The sequence below is a fragment of the Pleurodeles waltl genome, chromosome 4_2, assembly GCF_031143425.1.
Source record: "Pleurodeles waltl isolate 20211129_DDA chromosome 4_2, aPleWal1.hap1.20221129, whole genome shotgun sequence".
Classification (NCBI taxonomy): Eukaryota; Metazoa; Chordata; class Amphibia; order Caudata; family Salamandridae; genus Pleurodeles; species Pleurodeles waltl.
The window spans coordinates 117268075-117287611 of NC_090443.1; the positions used below are offsets into that span (position 1 = coordinate 117268075).

The following is a 19537-nucleotide window of genomic DNA, read 5'->3' on the forward strand; positions in this document are numbered from 1 at the left end:
TATGAAAATGTGATGTATCCACGTTGTGTTTTAGGGCTTTTCCTGTCGCGGGCGCTGGGCTTACCCCTACAAGTGAGGTACCATTTTTATCGGCAGACATGGGGGAACACAGAATAGCAAAACAAGTGTTATTGCCCCTTGTCTTTCTCTACATTTTGTCCTTCAAATGTAAGACGGTGTGTAAAAAAAGACGTCTATTTGAGAAATGCCCTGTAATTTACATGCTAGTATGGGCACCCCGGAATGCAGAGATGTGCAAATAACCACTGCTTCTCAACACCTTACCTTGTGGCCATTATGGAAATACAAAGGTTTTCTTGATACCTATTTTTCATTTTTTATATTTCAGCAAATGAATTGCTGTATTCCCGGTATAGAATGAAAACCCATTGCAAGGTGCAGCTCATTTATTGGCTCTGGGTACCTAGGGTTCTTGATGAACCTACAAGCCCTATATGTTCCCGCAACCAGAAGAGTCCAGCTGACGTAATGGTATAATTGCTTTTAAAAAATCTGACATCGCAGGAAAAAGTTAGAGTAAAACGTGGAGGAAAAATGGCTGGGTTTTTTCACCTCAATTTCAATATTCTTTTATTTCAGCGGTTATTTTCTGTAGGAAACACTTGTAGGATCTACACAAATGAATTTTTGCTGTATTTTGGCTAATTTCTTGGTCTCCTTAAGGGGAACCCACAAAGTATGGGTACCTCTAGAATCCCTAGGATGTTGGAAAAAAAGGACGCAAATTTGGCGTGGGTAGCTCATGTGAACAAAATGTTATGAGGGCCTAAGCGCGAACTGCCCCAAATAGTCAAAAAAAGGCTCGGCACAGGAGGGGAAAAGGCCTGGCAGCGAAGGGGTTAACAAGATTATCGGAACCATGAATATAAACAATCATTGACCAAACCAATATGTCTGACATTGGTGGTCGGTCTTTTGGTTTCGTCAATGCCTGTCTTGTTTTGACCTGTCTTGTTTTGACCTGGCTTTTGTAATACTTTCTTGTTGAGGGAGCTGCTGGGCCCTCACCATTGTAACAAATATTAGCAAAAAGCATAAATATTTTGGGTCCTAAAAAGCAAACATTGCCACAGAAATTCTTGGAAATGTAGACAATAATGTTCTTGCTAAGTTGATTGCCTCACGGCCGCTCCGGTTTCTGCCGACTTTTGTGTGCCATGACCAGTTGGGCTTTGTTCCTGTCAGGTCAACGACTCTCAACCTGCGCACCTTCTTTGCCCTACTCCATACTCTAATCCCTAACTTCACCCCTGCAGCGATGATTTTGGACGCCATTAAGGTGTTTGACTCGATCGAATGGCCGTATCTCTTAGTTCTGTTGTCATGCATTAGAGTGAGCCCCAAAGTTCTAAAATTGCACTGCCTTCTGTACACCCATACTGTGGCCCATTTGTGGGGTAAATTAGATGGTCGGAGCAAGGGCAGAAGGTCAGTCCCGAATCACATGGGAGATACTGCTACTCCCCTTTGAGTAGGGTGCGATTGGATTCCCAGATATGAATGTGTACTGCTGTTGTGCCCAGGCACAGTTTGTACATCACTGGCTTTTCCTTGTGTAATATCTGGCACACACAGCACCTGAACATGACCACTGTGCGCCATGCCCTCTTCAACTGGTGTTGTTCTCGGCCTGCAAGCACAGATATACTGTTGCTTTCACGGTATGGACATGGAACGAACTCCGGTGACGGGCTTGGTTGGGAAGCCTATTCGCCCATTTGATTCCCCTAATTGGACACCCCTCTTTCCCTCTTACCCTCGACATTGGGACCCGCAGCAGGCTGCGTAAATTGCAGCTGGCTTCAGTGGGTGCATTATATCCGGAAGGCTTTTTTATCGAACCACAACCATCCCCACAGGGCCCGACGTGACTCTACTCTACTCTACATATTCACATAGTTGCACAGTAGCTGCAAGCCACCATCTGGACATTTCACAACTTGTTCCCAAAGGCCCCACCTACCTTTCAGGTGCTAGAGGTGATACTTATAAACCAGTCTCCATGAAGGTTGGTCACAAGGCTATGCTGGTATGCAGGAAACTGCACCGGTGCGTTCTCCTGTCAGCTGGTGGGTGTGGGACACTGATCTGTCGACTCCCCTTACGGACGACCAATGGAAGTATTGCTGCACTCAATTCCACATGCTTTTCCCCAGTTATAGGTTGAGACTAGTGCATTTCAGATATCTCCATAGATTATAGTGCACTACGAAAATGATCCACAATATGGGCTTAATTGATTATACGCTCTGCGTTCGCTGCGCCTTGCACTGACTTCCTACGTCTAGCTTGGGACTGTCCTGGAGTGCAGCACTTCTGGGGCATGTTATTTAACGCTCTAGTGGACATCACTGGGTACTCACTCGAGCACTTTTAGGGTATGTAAAAGATGTCCCCTTGAATGTGATCAAATTGACAGCTCTTCTCCTTCTCTTTGCGAAGCGCCGAGTGGCGATACACGGGTCAACTGCTTACTGGGAGCTGATGCTGGCGAAATCACATCCCTCCCCCCCCCCCCCCCTCCCATTTGCAGTGTCTTGACATTGACTCCCCCGCTGAGAGGCTTCCCACCCATCTTCATACCTTCCCTTCTTTCCATCTCTTTTTTTCTACTGGTTCTATTCTCCCCTGTTTACCAGTGTTAACAACAACACAGTAACTGCAGATATGCAGAACATGTTGAATCTTAAATTCTGTGACAGTACTGGATTGTACGTTGTTTGCCTCTTGATTACTTGAAAAATTCTATAAAAAGAATTAAAAATATATATATTTACTATTTGGTAGTCCTGCCAACACTGAAGATATTCAACTAAATGTATAACAGAAACCGCATACTGCTAAAATATGACTAGACTACATTTGTGTTCTGTGGTGGATAAACCTCCCCCAAGGTTGCTCTGCTGTGAATGGTATTTCGGGAATGTAGTAGTTAAACGTCATTACTGTGAATGTTAGTGTAATTTATTGATGTGCTGTGTTGTTCTGCCTAATGCTGTATGCTATACATGTAATGTGAGACAACGATGCACCATGTTTGGCAAATCAATAAAACATTTTTTTAAACTGTTTTAATGGTGGTGTTTGGTGGTGTTTGAGGTTTGGAAGGTGGTGTTTGTGAGCCAAGGTGATACAATATTTAGGGTCAATGATGCAGCAATTCAGTTGAAGCGCGTTAGAAGGTAAAATGGTTTAGGTTGTATATGGTTTGTGATTGGAGGATGACCATTGTGGTTGTAAAGGGAGATCTTCTATGCAAGGTAACAGGTGAAACGACAGAAAGCTCTGAACTATGAGCAAATTGTATGGTGACATGAGGTAGCCTGTAAGTTAGATTGTTCGTGTCTTTAGGGGTGTTGACAGTTGATGAGGGAAGGGTGTAACAGGCTGCAGTGATCACTTTTCAGGGAGCCAAAAAGGGATGGAGTAGACTGAGGGGAGGGAAAATGAAAAGTTGTTTCAGTAGTCCTTCTTGCTAGGGACTAGTCATTGAATGCAGTTCTGGAACTGAGCATATGTTGGTCATGTGCAGAAGTTGTGTTTTAGGTGATAGAATGGAGAGATTCATTTTGCTTTTGTAAATGCGTTCTGCAGTTTCAGTTCCTGGATGATTCGAGACTTTAACTTAGATAGGTGTACATAGCAATAGATTCAGAAGTGAACTAAGCAGCTGCTTTGACCTGCTTAATTACATTATAAAAGCCACCAACTTTTGTAAAGCCAATTCATACACTACTTTTTTTAAAGTAGCAAAATGTAGAATAATTGTGTAGTTTCTGGCAATTAATTACCATTTGTTTCCATCACCCAAATCACCTTGCTGTAGAAGACTGTTTACACCTTCTGCTCCTTTCACCTGTTTCCTTGCTTTCACGACTGTTGGTGTCCTTTCTGCAGCATGCTCTGTACTGCTTGTTGCTCCCCTCCTCAACGGTCCTCTTCCAGTTTCCACACATTTACTTCTCATGCCAATGCTTTGATATGATATGATATGCTTTGAATGGTTTTCTATCCCTGTAAAGATATTCTGATAGTGTGACTTTGAAGGCATTTTTTTCCCTTCCATGTAATGTCTTTCTATTAATGAATTAATACAAGTTTGATTTGAATAAAGATTGAACTTAGTGATCTAGAATTGTATTCAATAAGGAAATACTTTTTTTTTACTTTACTGTGTAGTGGTTATTCTTGATTAATATGGTTTATCGTTGTTTTTCATAGAATGTTTCTTGATTATTGATGTTAGCTACCGTTTCAGTAGTCACTGCATGACTAGGATACTCCATGCGATTCAAAAGGTTCATCGACCTAGATGCGTCCCCTTGTAAGTTTACTTACTAAGGAGCAGGCGCGCTAGCAGTATCATTTTCAATTAGTTCTACATCAATAGAATCTGCCATAGCTGAAAATATAGATCATGTGAACACAGTATGATGGTGTAATAATCGTTTTCTTTTTTTGGTGAAAGCATTGTAACTGTGAGTTCTTGGTGACACAGGCTCGTCACTTGAAGTTCTGTATTCAGAGTGCAGCTAAGCAGCCGAACACTTTGTTTTTTGTTCCAGCGATGTCCTCGCATTGCCAATCTTCAAGCAGGAGGAGTCGAGTTTGTCTTCAGACACGGAGAATAAGATCCTTCCTTTTCAATATGTACTGTGTGCGGCCACGTCTCCTGCTGTCAAACTTCATGACGAGACATTAACATATCTAAATCAAGGTAAACTACATTGCCATTAATTGTTGCAAATTGATTCTCTCAGACTCTCACCCATGCACCATCTTAACAAAACAAAAATAACCCCAGTTTTGCTTGTGTTTGTAGGTCACACAATGTGTATGAATAATGTTTTTTCTAATCTCAGATTTTATTTCCTTTAGGGACTGGTCTTTGAAAATCTCCCTGAAATGTTTCTTCAAAAGTAGTTGAATAGTTAGTTTACTGTATTCAGTTGCCACTACAAACTTGTCTCCTTTCTACTTAATACAAGTTCACTTTTACTGTAGTATTCTGCATTGAAGTCTATTTCTTAGAATGTTTGTAGTCCTTAAATACTGTTTGACCTTTCTTTTCTGTACCTACTCAGTAAGACTTTTCTTCCTAAACACCCAAAGCAGAAAACAAAAGATTACTGAAAAAGAGTAGACATGTAGTGTAATGTAAGAATACTTGTACAAACATGAGTCCAGAACAAACCGTAAACACTATGCATAGTCAGGAGGTTCACTGTGATGTCGTACAGCAGGACAAGATGGAAAGATAATTACAGAATTTCTATTGACCAAGTTGTCATGTAACTTTAGGGAGCTTACAACTTGCTGCATCCTAAAAGCCCCCTTGTTGCGAAAAACACAACAAATTCCTAGTACAATGTGGTGTTAGAGATAAAGTGGGATCTTTTGTCAATCTAATTTACCTTGGCTTGAATATTGGGCAAGATCTATATGGTCACAGATCTGAATCTGCATATATCCTTTCTTTACCAAGAGCTAAGAAGCTGTTGTGTTACGCATATAACCCGGCATTGCTTGTCTGACCATCCGAAATAGTTTCCCTTCATCGTGTAGGGCAGAATGGATCACTGCAAATTTCATTAGGTAGTCAAAAGTTTGCATGTTCCAGTTTGCCTACTGTTTGGACCATTAGCAAATCTTTTCTAATACTTTGGTATGAGATCTCTCCCTGTTAATTAAGTAATTTCTAGGTTGCATATTTGTGCCTTGCATGTAATCCTAGCGGCTCCGTAGTCTAGTATGTGACTATAGCCAAGAACCTAAATAAAAGCATGCAGTACATGAAGTCAGTGCTGATTGTTCTGTATTTTCATGCTCTGGTAGTTGTTGCATTGTCTTGTCTTCTTGGTGATATTGATCCTGATGTTCGTTGGGGTCAGATAAATCTATACCTTTACAAGGATTGTGTGGATCACTTGCAGTTGTGGCGTTCATGATCAGGACAATAAAACACAATAAAGTATGCAAGGGAAATAAAGTATTCTGATCACATTTAAAGGAACACAAAATATAATCAAGGTTACATCTGGTTCTCCAATACAGATGAAAATGTGGAAAGATAATGGAAATGAAAACGGTGTCTTTAAAGATGGTAAAACTTTCCCTTTTAAGCACTTAGGAGTCTACCCTACCATTAAACAACACGTGTAATGGTAACCTCAAATTAATAACGAGGGTATTTTTCGGAAATGAATGATTTCCCCCCTTAAATGCTGATCAGTATGTATTTAAATATTGGTCCCAACAAGTTGTAATTGACATGCCAACGTGGTTAACAGGAATTACAACGGTGCTTCTGACAGTTGCGATTTGTGCCTGCAAATATAACATTTTGCTAGGGATTATTGAAATTTGCAGAGGACTGTGTTTTTTGGTTAATCTATCCTCTGGATCAGATGCGTTTGTTCTGTCGGGTAAATTACTACAGTCCATGGCGCAGGAGTGGGCAATATGAAGCTAATTGAAGGAGTGACTGTAAGTGTTAACAGCAAGTTGGGTCCTACTTGTTGTTTTGTGTCTGGCTGCTAAAGTTTGAAGCTGGGCACTTTAGGTAAAGCAACTGTATTTCAATAATAGTTGTAACGGTTCCTTCCAAGCCTGGTGGGAATTTACAGTGACACCTCTGCTACAGCCGGAATGTGTCCAGTCTCTTAGAAATGATTTGCACTCTTGGGTCACATGTTTTTTTGCAAAAGTTTGGTTTGTCTTCAGTGGTATCAGGGAGAGTAGGGCAACCGCACATATTTGTGCTGCAATTCCTTGAGAGCAGCGTTTGTATTGATGATAATTGACTATACCCATGCAGACTGCCATGTTGTGTTGAAGCTGCGCTTGGCAAGCTGTGGTTTGCTACCCTTTTCTGTTTCCTGTCGTGGAGCTGAATATCTTGTTTGCACCTGTCGTCCTGTCAGTAGCATTGCTCCCTTTGTGTTAGGGCTTGGTAGGTACCAAAGGGCGCCAATCTGGCAATTTTGGGTTACTTTATGAATTGCAATATATTTTTATTGCAATTTTCGTTAACCAGCAAACCAAGGTAATACAATCTTGTTCGGCGTACATCTGTGTCAGACAAAAAGATCCATTCAGGCACAGTTGGATGATATAGTATGTACAGTATTCCAGTGAGCACACAGGCGTGGAGCATATTGGAAATATTATCTCATAGGTAGTGATATCGAGGACTCTTTGTGTGGTGACAACCACCCATCATAGAGAGTGGGTCGGTGGCAAAATTGTGTCTTCTAAGGAGTCCATTCTATAGTGAGCTCTCCCCCACCCCCAGATCTTATGGATCTTACTAGGGCACCCCCTGCTACTGTATGTCACCTTTTCCTCTGCAATGTAGAGGACCAGTCCCAATTGCCATTCCCGCATGGAAGGCACTTCCGTCACCCCCAGTATCTGCCCAAGTCTCTCTTGGCTATTTCCTTGGCTAATGAGCAGAAACTCAGCTTTAAGCGCGGTATATCCACGTCATTTGGAATCCCTAGTAGGACAAATCAAGGTTCAAGTGGTAGGGGAACCTCAAGGATGGATTAAAGCTCTCTAAGTATTGTGGTCCAATATGTTTTGATGTGGGGGAAGTCCCAAATCATGTGGATAAAGATCCCTATACATCTTTGCAGCATAAACAATTTGGATTGACTGCCCTACCCATACTGTGGCAGTTGTCGCAATCATAGTAACTCCTCTGCAGAATTTTCAACTGTATTAGGCAGACGTGATTTAATTGCCACTACTCGCGGATGCATCAGTGCTGCTTCTCAGTCAATCTCTTCAAGTTCCCCCACATCTTTTTGCCACCGTGCATGCGGCTGGCCCAAAGTGTCTGGCATATTATTATTCATTGTTCAAGTGGCGGATATTGCCCCTTTGCCTAATTCCTCCATCATAATTCTTCCCTCTAGCGGGGCATTGTTGGGCAGTTCCATCCCTGTCAGCACCTCCACTTGCCAAGCATGTCTCATTAGTGCATATTTTAGGAATTGGGACGAGTGCATGTCGAATTCTTTTTTGCATTGTAGAAAAGGGCATAAAATCTTCTTGATCCAGGATGCCTCCCACTTTAGAGATCCGTTAGGCATCCCACTGTTTAAAGACTTGCAGTTTTGCGAATTTGCAGAGCCTGGTCCCCTTCCAAAGGGGTGTTTCTATAGTGATTTTATGAGCTCATCCCAGCCTGGTTGTGGCTTCCCTCTAGGCCTCTATCACCACTTGAGATGCTGGAGGCAGGGACTGTGTGCCCTTTCCACCATACAAGTAATGCAAGTGTGTTTTGCGTTCCATCAGGGATCGCTTGTGATGAAATGTTGGGTGATCATGTGGTGCATAGGTCCAGTCACTGATATTGATGAGGTGGGCCGCCCAATAGTAGCCCTCAATATCTGGAAGCACAAGCCCCCCATTGTCTGCATTCCATTGCACAGTTCTAAGCAAGATTTTCAGGTGGCCTTCATCCCACAGCAAGTGCCTCAGTTCTCCAGTGAATAGGAAAAAAATTGTTTGGGCCACTGAGTAATACGTATTCTGTAGTATGCAAAGAAACTTGGCGAGAGTAATCATTTTAAATAGGTCCATACTTCCCATCAAGGTGAGTGGTAGTCCCCTCAATCTTGCGGCATCAGTTTGGGATTTAGGGAGAGTTTTCCTAATTTCATTACACGCACATTCCCTACTCGTTGTAATAAAGTTCCCCACGTATCGAAAACCTTCAGTCACCTGGAACCCCAGTGGTAGCAATGACTGGGCCTGAAGCCCATTCAGTGCTTATAGCACTGACTTGTCCCAATTGATCGTATAGCTGGGATGGGCTCCGTATTCAGTTAAGATTTGGAAAAGCTCTGAGATAGTGGCCTCGTCGGTGTTGGTGACATACAAGAGAGCGTTATCTGCGTATAACAATATTTTTTCTTCCTGATTGGTCGTCTCAGAAATACGAAACCCAATGATTGTGGGATGACTTTGAACAGCACAGGCCAGGAGCTTGAACATCAGAGCGAACGGGGGGTGCAGAGGGCAACCCTGCCTTGTACCCCTCTCAATTGAGAAGGTCTCTGAAGTTTGCCCGTTGGATCGGACTGCCGCTACCGGATTATTGTATAGCATTGCTACCCATTGCTGGAATTGAGGACCAAATCCACATTTTTTTAGTGTTTGGTCATAGAAGGGCCAATGGATTGCATTGAATGCCCACTTCTGGACTGTGGTAAGCCAGTTGTGTGTGCATCGCAGGTTTTGGCTGGTGGATCTGTTACGCATGAAGCCAGATTGGTCCCGGTGTATTAGGGCAGTAATTACCTTCAACAGTCGTGTCACCATGACCATGTCACAGTCGTGTGTGGTGTGCTTAGTGAGTGCTGCATAAATAATAACACTTAAAAAGGGAAGGAGGGGCCTACCTTTTACCTCAAGCGGTCCTGAAGAGAGGTCGGTATAGGCGCACAGAGAGCGCCCACCTTTGATGCAAGTCTTGACTATAAGGGGACGCTCCCTCTCCAGGATACCAGAGGCCACTAGCCTCTGCTGTTAGGGTCCTCCCCAGGTATTCCCTTGGTAAAGGTAGGCCCCTTCTTCCCTTTTTAAGTGTTATTATTTGTGCAGCGCTCACTAAGCATATGCAACAGGGATACAACGCCCTGATGAATGCCCAGAGACCTTCCAGAGCTCATTTTCAAGGGCAGAAACATGTCGGCTACTTCCTTTAGATAGGTGACCTTGTGAGTCATTGCTCTCACACTGGTTCCCCAGTCTTCTTTTTAAACACACCACACGGAACCCTCTATTAAAATTCACATGGGTATCTGAGTAGGTGTTTTTATTTCCTAGCATAGCTGGATCCCTTTTTTCCAGAACAAAAATTAATTTACGCACTCCCTCCTGTTCCTTTAACAGTGAGGTTGAGTCCGCCCAGGTGGTACTGTCCTACCTGGGTGGGGCTAGGTGGTCATATGATGAAGCATGACAGTATATAGTGTGTGAGACCACCTAGTCCGTAAAGGAAATCCCCCCTTCAGACCACACATCACACCACAGTTCACCCACACTTCGTCTCTAGTTGAGGGCCACGAGTGGTTCAGTGTTACAATTGATACACTACCGACCCACCTTCGTTACAAGAACCCCGTACTCTCAGTTGTGATTTAGTATTGTTTTTGGGAGTCGAGTACGGTTGTGTTTTTCCTCTGTCCCCCTTTCTCCCGTATACTCTCTCTTAGTGTAGTATCAACCAGTACTAACCTATCCTTGAATTGCTTTAAGGCAGTAGCATGTGGAGCCACTGTCTGTAGTCTTGAGCGGTCGAGCTCGGGAGTTATTACATCATTAAAGTTTCCAGCCACTATGTGTAGGGCGGTGGTCGACTTCAACAGGATTTCTGTTACTTTAGTCAATGTGGGCACTTGGAGTCTTTGTGGGGGTGTACACACTCATCAATGTCATCTCAGACTGTCTCCTGTAACCCTGCAATCCAGTAGCCTTTCAAGCTCTCTTGGAAAATCCAACATGAGCAAGGGTGCTGTATGCTCCTCCACCCCAGGAATCAACTATGTGACCCCAGGAGGTGAGTTTCCTGGAGAAAAACTATATTGGGTTGCATCTGCTTAATAAACTTCACCACCAGCCGCCTTTTGATTTTTATTACCCATGATTTATTGCCATGTCTTCCACTTCCGAGACCCTGCCCTCTACTGTAATGACTCGTTTGGAGATATTCCTTAGATCTTGAAGTATGGGGGATATATCCAATCTCACTCCCCAATCATCCCATCCAGGTCATCTCTGCAAGAATAAATTGCGTGGAGCAGGGCCGCATTAGTGGGCACAGCTGGGCTGCTTTGGCTCTGTCGCCGCAATAGTTGGAGTGGTTTTTCATCTATGGGTCTATCTTACCCTGCTTGGAGGACTTGTGGTCTTTATCTTGATCTTTGGCCATGGTGGCTTGCCAGTTGGCAAGACTCCAAGTAAGTAGCTTAACAAGGGCAGGGATACCGCTCGCCTTCTGAACCTTTCCCCTTGGTCAAAACCTGTCAGGTCATGCACTGGTGTGTATGCCTGGGATAAGTGTCCTGTCCGCTAACTGGGCCCCACCAGTATGATTCAGGGACAGTGTAGCCACAGCCGTATTTTTGCTCAATGTCTTACACCTCAAATGCAGCACTGCAGATGTGTGCGTCAGTAGGCGGCTCCAACGCTGGGGAGACCCCCCCTCATGCAAGCACAGACTCGTGGGGAGGAGGGGGGGCATCTGTGGGATCCAGCAGGTTTGCTCAGGTCTGTTGTCTCTTTGTGGTCACTCAGCAGGAGTACTACAAGGCAAAGAAGCCAATCGGGTGGATCTACCTACTGGTGGGACCAGAGATAACCCGGGCCCTCTTGCAGCACTAGTGATGGGCAGCACTTGCAGCCCTCCACTATCTGGCAACCACATTGTCTTTTGTCTTCGTCTGGAGGGAGAATTAGGTGTCTCAGCGGCTGACTGTCGGAGGCTCGGATCACTTGTGAGGTGGGGGGAGATCTTTTGTTTCCTGCGGGTGACGAAGGGCTTTCCCCCTTGGATTATGTGCAGCTGTCTTCTTTTGGACCTTCCAGGCCGTTGATCACTGTATATGGAGAGAGAGCAGATGATTCATTGTGTTGGGGGGCCCCATTTACACCAGTGCCCCCGTGTCAGCTCAATTCACTGCCCTCCCTGGTGGAAGGGTCTAGAGCCTGGGGGGGGGGGGGAGGGGGTAGAGCTCGGTGGGGGAGGGATGCTTCCACTGCCAAATCCACTCGAGGCTCGCCGATGGCCCCCCAGGGGGTAGATCTACAGGATCAAGGATGTCTCTCTCTCCACTGCAGCGGCCCTATGTACGAGTCTTTCCCCACCTCTTAGGGCCACATTGACCGCTCCAGTCCATTCTCTCCCGGTCTTTGCTTGGGGAGGGTAATGGAGTGAGGCCGGACTCATAAATTGTGCTGAGGACCCCCTCCCCCTCCAATTGCCCTACACCTGTGGGAGACTAACCGCCGTGGGAGGTCACCTACAAAGGGGCAGGCTTTGTACTGCTCTCTGGGTTCTTGCCCCTTCTTTCACCGAGACTGACTGCTCCCTGGTCTGCTTCAAAGGAGTGCCGCACATCCGCCTTCCTCCTCCGCAGCCCAAGGAACGCTGGATTTCCAGGGCGTCCCATCCTGGTAGGATCTTGGGCCAGAACGCAGCCTCTCGTTGGGGCGGCCATGTGCCGCCCCTTCCGGCCTCTGACTCTATTCCACTGTTGTCTCGGAGCATCAATCGCGGGTCCCCGACAAGGCTGGATTTTGAAGTTTCCGGTTCCCTTCCTGCTAGGGAGGTGTCACACATTTTGAAGATCATGGCAGCTGTTATGGCACTCAGGATTATACCCGAATCGTGGGGAAATTTATTGCAGAGCTCTGCCATCTTTGCCCCTCAGACCACACTTCCTGAATTGCTCATTATTATTTTAAAAAAGCCACAATCTATTTTAATATTCCGTTCCTTGATTTGAATTGTTTCCAAGATGTATTATACCTCTTTAATTTGTTCAAACCTTTTTTGGGTAAAACAAAATGCCACTCTCACATCCCTCTTACAGCACTATAGAGCTTTCTTTTTCTTTTGTGGGTTTTGTAGAGAAGGTTAGAAATTGCTGGCTGAAAATTGGCTAGGTATTGAATGTACCAGATGCCCCCTTTGGAGGCCTTGCTGTGGCGGATGACCATTGCACTTGACTAGCTGGACTAATGTCACTAATTAAGTACATTTTCAAATGTAATATTTCTCACAGAAATTAAATGCAAATTTAATGTTATGTATTTTTGCAGTTGTGGCACCTTTGTATGAAACGTGTTAGACACTTTATTTCATAGCGCTCTGTTTCTCTCCATGGCTTTCTCAAATTGCTTTATTAATTTTAAAAATAATCAGAAAAGCTAGTCATAGTGTCCAAATTTGGGCCTCTGCTCTAACATTTATAATTCATAGAGAAGAGGTGTGCACCCAGCATGTGAAGTAACAAAGCTGTACTTCATAAATTGTTAAGCAGTGATTTGTAACTCAGTTATGCAAACCAGCTGGACACCAAACTCCTAATTTCATTTATTTTGAGGTAAGTGATATAAATGTGTAGTCCTATTTATTTTATTTTTTTGGTCTTCAATTAGCGAAGACCTTTTAATTTTACTAAAAGTATATATGTAATATATTTTTAGGCAGTTTCAGCCAGCCCTCTTCATCCATTGGTCTGTTATTAAGTCTTTCACGTTTTTCTTCTGCCCCTTGCCGAATACAGTATGGGGCAGCCCACTTCAGACATTGGTTAACTTAATTGCAAGTGATGGCATTCTGCCCTAACAAGGAGCTCTTACACACAGAAAGTAGTTCCTTTAAGTGCTAGGGACTGTTGTGGCAATGTGTTTTCTTGTAGACCAAACAACATTTTTCCCTTTATGAATTGTGCTTTTTTTATTTGAGTAACGAGGGCCTGCTAGCTTCCTAACAGTCACTTATTGTAAAAACGATAACAAAACAAAGCCTGGCTTGAAAAGCCAAAAGACTGGCAACTAACTCCAGGACTATTGGCTTTGCTGATGCTTGTTATTCTTTGTTCCTTTTCATATACAATCACATCATCTGATCAGGCTATATGTTGATCTGCATTGTTGCAAAACACCACTTGTTAAAGATTACTATCTTGTATGAATTATCAATATTACATGTGCTTCGTGTGATGTTCATTCCACAGGGCAATCCTATGAAATCCGGATGCTAGACAATAGGAAAATAGGAGAACTGCCTGAAATAACTGGAAAATTAGTCAAGGTAGGATACAAAATCCATTGATAAAATATACTCTGCTACTTAACTGAGTTTTGGAGCGATAGAAAATAAAATCATTTTTCTTCCAATCAAGCTTGAGCTCTGCGATTCGCAAACACAATAAGCCCCCACCAGAGTTCTGTATGAGAGTCAGTTGTGTGCCTTTGGATGTTCTCTCCCCGATACCTGATAGGAACCGTTCCAAACGATTTTGGCATCCATTTTCCTATTATTCATTGCAAATAATTTGTGATTGCTTGTGCCTTCATTCATTACCTAGCCTCAAATAGTCTTTTCAAGTGGGTCTGTAGAGTGTTACAATTTTCTAAATTAGCTGGTTAAGATCATGTGCATTCTTTCCAGAGGTGTGTAGATTTTTTTTTTGCTTGCTTCTCTGTCTAGCAAACGTAGTTCCTGTGCTGAAGGCCAAGCTGTAGTATGCTCATTATCCTGCATAGACCATTCTAGGAACTCCAGGCTTTACTTTGAACATGATAGATGGCTGCTCTGTGATCTTGGTTGCATGGAGGCGTTTGGCACAGGATTCTGAATCCTGCTTGTTTTGCTTCGGGATTTCTGGATGATCACAAAAACAAGTATTGCAAACAATGGAGTAATCAGTAGTGTGGAAGACTATGAAGAGTATCCATATTGTATTTAAGATAGACATGCTGCTTCTATCCTGGCTTCGTCATTTAGACTACTAATTCTCAATGTCTAGGCTCACAATAAGGTGTGCTCTTAAATCTGTGGAGTGTTTTTCATTGTCTCTAAGAGTGGTACAGTTAAACAAGCATTTGCAATGGGGCTTTAGAAATATAAACAGTTGAAAGAAAGAGGGAAACTGTTAATGTATGGATTTTAAGAGCTTGAAAGAGAAAAGTGGGAGAATACGAAAACATTGAAAGGAAAGAACGGAGTGGGATGGGTGAAACAGACTCTCCCAAATAAAGATGGCAGGTAAGAATAGGTTTATTTAGCTCCCCCCCGTCCTCAAAGAGCAGGCAGTGTGTGGAACAGCAGGGGGCACTACAGAACAGCAGGATGTGCATTAGCAGAGCTGTATGTGAAACCCAATAAAGCAGTATTGGGGCGCTTCAGAGCAGGATTGGGGGTATAGACAGAGCTGTGTCCCGGCCCAGCGCTCGAGTAACAGAAAGGAGTGGGCTAGGATTGAGAAACAGAGCGCTGTGTAATTCCTGGTATTGGAATAATGGGGCACTGCAGGTTGAGGTGCACTGACAGAGTTGTATGTGGGGTGCAGTACCGGAATAGGAACAGACACACAAGGTCATAAGTGAGGTGTGTTAATGGAGCTATGTGTGTAACCTAGTATTGGCGTGCTAGTGTTGCCAAGTGTTAACCCGGAGGTGCCCTGGCAAAGCAGCGAGTGGGTCCAGCAGGGAGTGGCTTTGCCTCTGAACCACAAAAGTGACAGGGGGTGTGTGTGTGTGTGAGTGAGCCGTAGTACTGAGAAGAAGCGTGTGCTAAATGTTAGAATTGATGGATTTTGGCGGAGCTGTGGTGGTTCCCATTAATAGTGGTGTTGGATGGTAGACTTGAGGTGCACTGGCTGAGCTGTGTTTTGTTCTTTTGGGGCCAGTATTGACTCGGCAGTAGGACTGAATATTAAAATTGAACTGCTGTAAACTAATTGTATGTGACCAGAGTCCCAGTATAGGAAAGTAGGTGACCTTGCTGGAGTAGAACTGAGGTGCACTGATGGAGCTGCACCCTAAGTACCAGTACTGGAACAGCAGAGTGTACTGACTGTAAGAACTGAGATGCTCTGGCAGACAGTGTGTGCGGGATTCTGGCACCGGCAGAGCTGAGGGGCTTGGAGTGTGTGAACTGAGGTGCACTGATGGTGCTGCACCTTAGGTCCCAGTACTGGAACAGCAGTGTGAACTGACTGCAAGACCTGAGGTGCTCTGGCAGGCAGCGTGGGTGGGCTTCTGGCACTGGCACAGCTGAGGGCTTTGAGTGTGTGAAATGAGGTGCACTGATGGAGCTGTGAGTGGGATCCCAGTATGGAGCAGTAGTGGGCACTGTCTCTAAGGATTGAGGTGCCATGGTAGAGCTGGGTGTCTAGGCTATAAGCAATTACAAGTGATCCTCCGCATCAGGGACGACAGGCAGGCACTCTTGGTAAAGAAAATCCAATCCAAGGAAGGGCTGGAGCCAGGCAGTTTAGAGAAGGTGCATAGCGCCCACAAAGACCAAATGTGATCAAGATAAAAGTCTGATTTATAGCCTTGTTTACAGCTACGCTCAGAGCAAAAATACTCTGCAAATAAAAAGGGAAACTTCCCTGGGCAGGAGCAGGAAACAAAGTTCAAACACAAACCATCCCCTACAGACCAGATAAACAGGACAAAGCATAACTCTACAGTAGTTGGTCCCTGCTCCCACACATAAGAAGGAGGGACAAAGAGGCATGACTGACCACTGGCAAGCAAGGTTGTTTAAATGGCACTGAAAATAACAAATGAAATAGCTGGAAGCCCACAGAAGTATACTTAAAAGTGCACAAGAGGTCGTACGCTTATGTTCGACCTAATGAATATAAGTAAGTGATCTTTCACTGTCATATACATTTTGGCAGATGTGTTGTTTTCAGTGCTGTAACGCAAGTTCAAAGTGTGGTTGGTGCATATCGGCCTATTTCAGTACTCTCACATGTCTTTTAAAACTGGACAACTATATAACGTCCTGAACAAAGTTCTGTTTTAGTGGCAAACATTTAGCTTGAAGGGAGGTGGGCTGGGAGGGTAAGGGGAAATAGAATCATTTCTTGGTTTTGTATATCTAATTGTGTTGTTGCTCTGTTATTTTTCACTAGAGTATATTCAGGGTTGTGTTCCATGACAGACGCTTGCAATACACAGAACATCAGCAGCTTGAAGGTTGGAGATGGAACCGACCTGGAGACAGAATACTTGATATAGGTACGTATTTTATACAGCTAATATTGTGTGTATTCCTCTGCGGCAGGTTCAGTCAAGTACTCACTTTGATTATGTTTCTCTTTTTGTGACTCTTAAGGCAGCTAACCTTGTTTAACGTCTCTAAGCACCTGTGCTCTTCTGTCTAGTCATGAATGTTGATAGCATGGAGGTTTATTAGTGGACTTTGCAATTGTTGACTGTCATCACAAGATGTGTTACTGCATCTACTTTTAATAAGTCTTTTTCAGATAGACCCGGAACCATTGTGTTTACTTCAGAAGCACCAGCATTTTTTTAATTTACCAGTTAACTCCAGTTTAAATTGTGTTCTTAATACGTAGTTGTGGGGTGGAAAATGTTTGTGCTGTAATCAGTTGGCGCACAGCTGTGCTCTGTACTACTGGAATTATTAGGGGGTGCCATAAGGGTGTTTAGAAATCAGGTATGCTTGAGACAAATACAGAGGATTCTCCGTAGATTAGTATAAATGGTAGAACTGTACAGAAAGTCTAGTTTTTGCCCCGGGCATTAAAACGGGAATACTGTTTAGTATCCTTCTCACAGCTTCCTCGATGTCTGTGCATCTCTGTGTGGTAGTTGGGAGCGTTACAACAGACGACATGAGCCATGAACAATACCTGCCTCTGTGCTGTTTTGCTCAGAGTCAGAAAAATATTTTGTCTTACAAAAAACGCTTTTCTACTCTGCAGAAGGTATTTAAAAACTACTTGACAAATGGCTCAAAAATTAAACTGCTTTGTCTACTGTCGTAGGGATACTTGATAATATAAAGAGGTTTAGCAGTTCTAAGAAATTTCAGTCCATTGTACAGAGGATGGCAAGATTGTTTTACCCCAGTCTTCATTGGATTGTTTTTCTTTAAAGCCCATGACGGTATTAAATGCAACTACTTTTTTGAAAAATGTTATACAATAATTTGAGTAGTTTAATTCGTCTACCTGTTCATTACACAAAGAAATAATGTTCCCATTTTCGGCACGGCAGCCTCTTCTCTAAATAATCTCTCATAACTCGAATAATGATTAACTGTGTTGGGTTCCCCAAGGCACAACACAAATATTTTAAATTCTTTGAATTTTAAGTGCCTCTTTCTACCACGTAAGATGTCAAGGCTGGGAAGTGGTAGAGCCCTTTCTAAGTAGATGGATTTATTTAATCTGATGGGTCCGCAATAACTGTGTAGTTATGGCACAGCCTTGCTTTTCATTAGAAATTTGTTTTTTGCCTTTCGAATAACTTTGACATTATTGGACCAGTGTGCACGAAATTTGACAGATAATTAGTGCATTTAACCTAGTTCTGACGTGTCTTCTTTCATGCAGATGTATGTGGGGGAGGTGAAGAATTAAAGGGTGGGGGGAGGGTAAAAAAAAAAAGTTGTACTTTACATTTGAGCTTCTCTAGGAAGTGCCCTTTGAAATCCACCACTCTGCTACAACAAAACCGCTGAAATGAATTAAATCAGATAAAACTAGAACTTTACTCAGGTATGTATACTTTTTTTGACTTGGGTGTAAATCTGTTCAGTCGCTTTTGAGATTTTCGTTGCAGACAAGTTACATTATTTTATAACTTAACCTTTCGCAAACAACTTAAAAGTCTGGGATCGTGGATCGAAATTCGTAAAATATACCCGTTTTTTCTGAGGGATACTTCTAACTGCAGATTTTTCACCTTTTTGAATATTCTACCAGGCATCAGCCTGGAACTGAAAAGTCAAAAGTATTACTCAGGCACACAGGTAATGACAATAACGTTGTGCAGCTCTACAGTGATGTCACTCTGCTCCGTAAGTGGAGAGCGTGGTGCCATATAAGCTCCACCCAGGCGCACTGACATTTGTTCCTTTCCTGCGCATTCAGATGCAAATCTAAAGCTCTACTCCTGATGAGTTCTTCTTTCTAAATTTTTCTTTTTACCTGTTTGAAAAGGAAATATGTCAACTCCCAAAACAACAGATTTTAAACCTTTCAGGAAGTGGCACAAACAGATGTCTGTGACAGATTCCTAACGAGGTATGCGTGTGGTGCCTGGAATTGGAACTAAACTCCAGGGCTTGTGACGATTGCATTCAGATAAACCCAAAAACTTTACGGGACTACAAGGCAAAACTCAGTGTTGCCAACATATAAGACTCTGCAACATGTGGAATTGTTTTAAAGATTATGTTTTGTGCATTAATATTAACGTATTTACACATGCATTTTTACACATGGTCTTACATATATAGACTGAATTAATACAGTCGTAATTGAAATTTTTTTATGATGTATAGAAGTAAAGTAATTAATGTGTTTTAGTTAGGCCAAATGTCGTATAAATCTCAAGTTTGAACAAGATGGATTCCATCTCTGTCAATCCTATTTCCGAGCGTCCCTCCTGACAGACAGATTGACCTTACCATGTGGCAGAGCTCCTACTTCACACCAGCTCCTTGGTTCTGATTCCAACAATGGTAAAGATAATTGGATAAGTTTGTCCCACAGTATGAGAGGAGGACAATTGTTGCACAGAATTACTGGATGCCTGTGGTTCAACACCTTACCAGATACTTGACCTGTCTCTCCGCTGGCCCTGTCACAAAAGAGACCTTGTTTTGCAATGGTTATCAGACGGCCTGCGGATGTCCTTGACATGCAGCTCCCTACCATGGAAGTAAAGACCAAAGTCCTTACAAAGGTTCTCCAGCCTAGTCAGGCACATACTGAAACTCTCCTGC

General features: G+C 43.3%; 1 protein-coding gene across 2 annotated transcripts in view; it reads left to right on the plus strand.

Annotated features, from left to right (window-relative positions):
• TFCP2 (transcription factor CP2) overlaps nt 1-19537 on the plus strand; it is a 348159-nt gene that overhangs the window by 34515 nt on the left and 294107 nt on the right. For both annotated transcript variants that reach the window (XM_069230905.1, XM_069230906.1), the window contains exons 3-5: nt 4587-4738; nt 13776-13852; nt 16692-16797. In XM_069230905.1, the coding sequence (XP_069087006.1) occupies nt 4587-4738; nt 13776-13852; nt 16692-16797 (335 nt within the window). The remainder of the gene's footprint in view (nt 1-4586; nt 4739-13775; nt 13853-16691; nt 16798-19537) is intronic.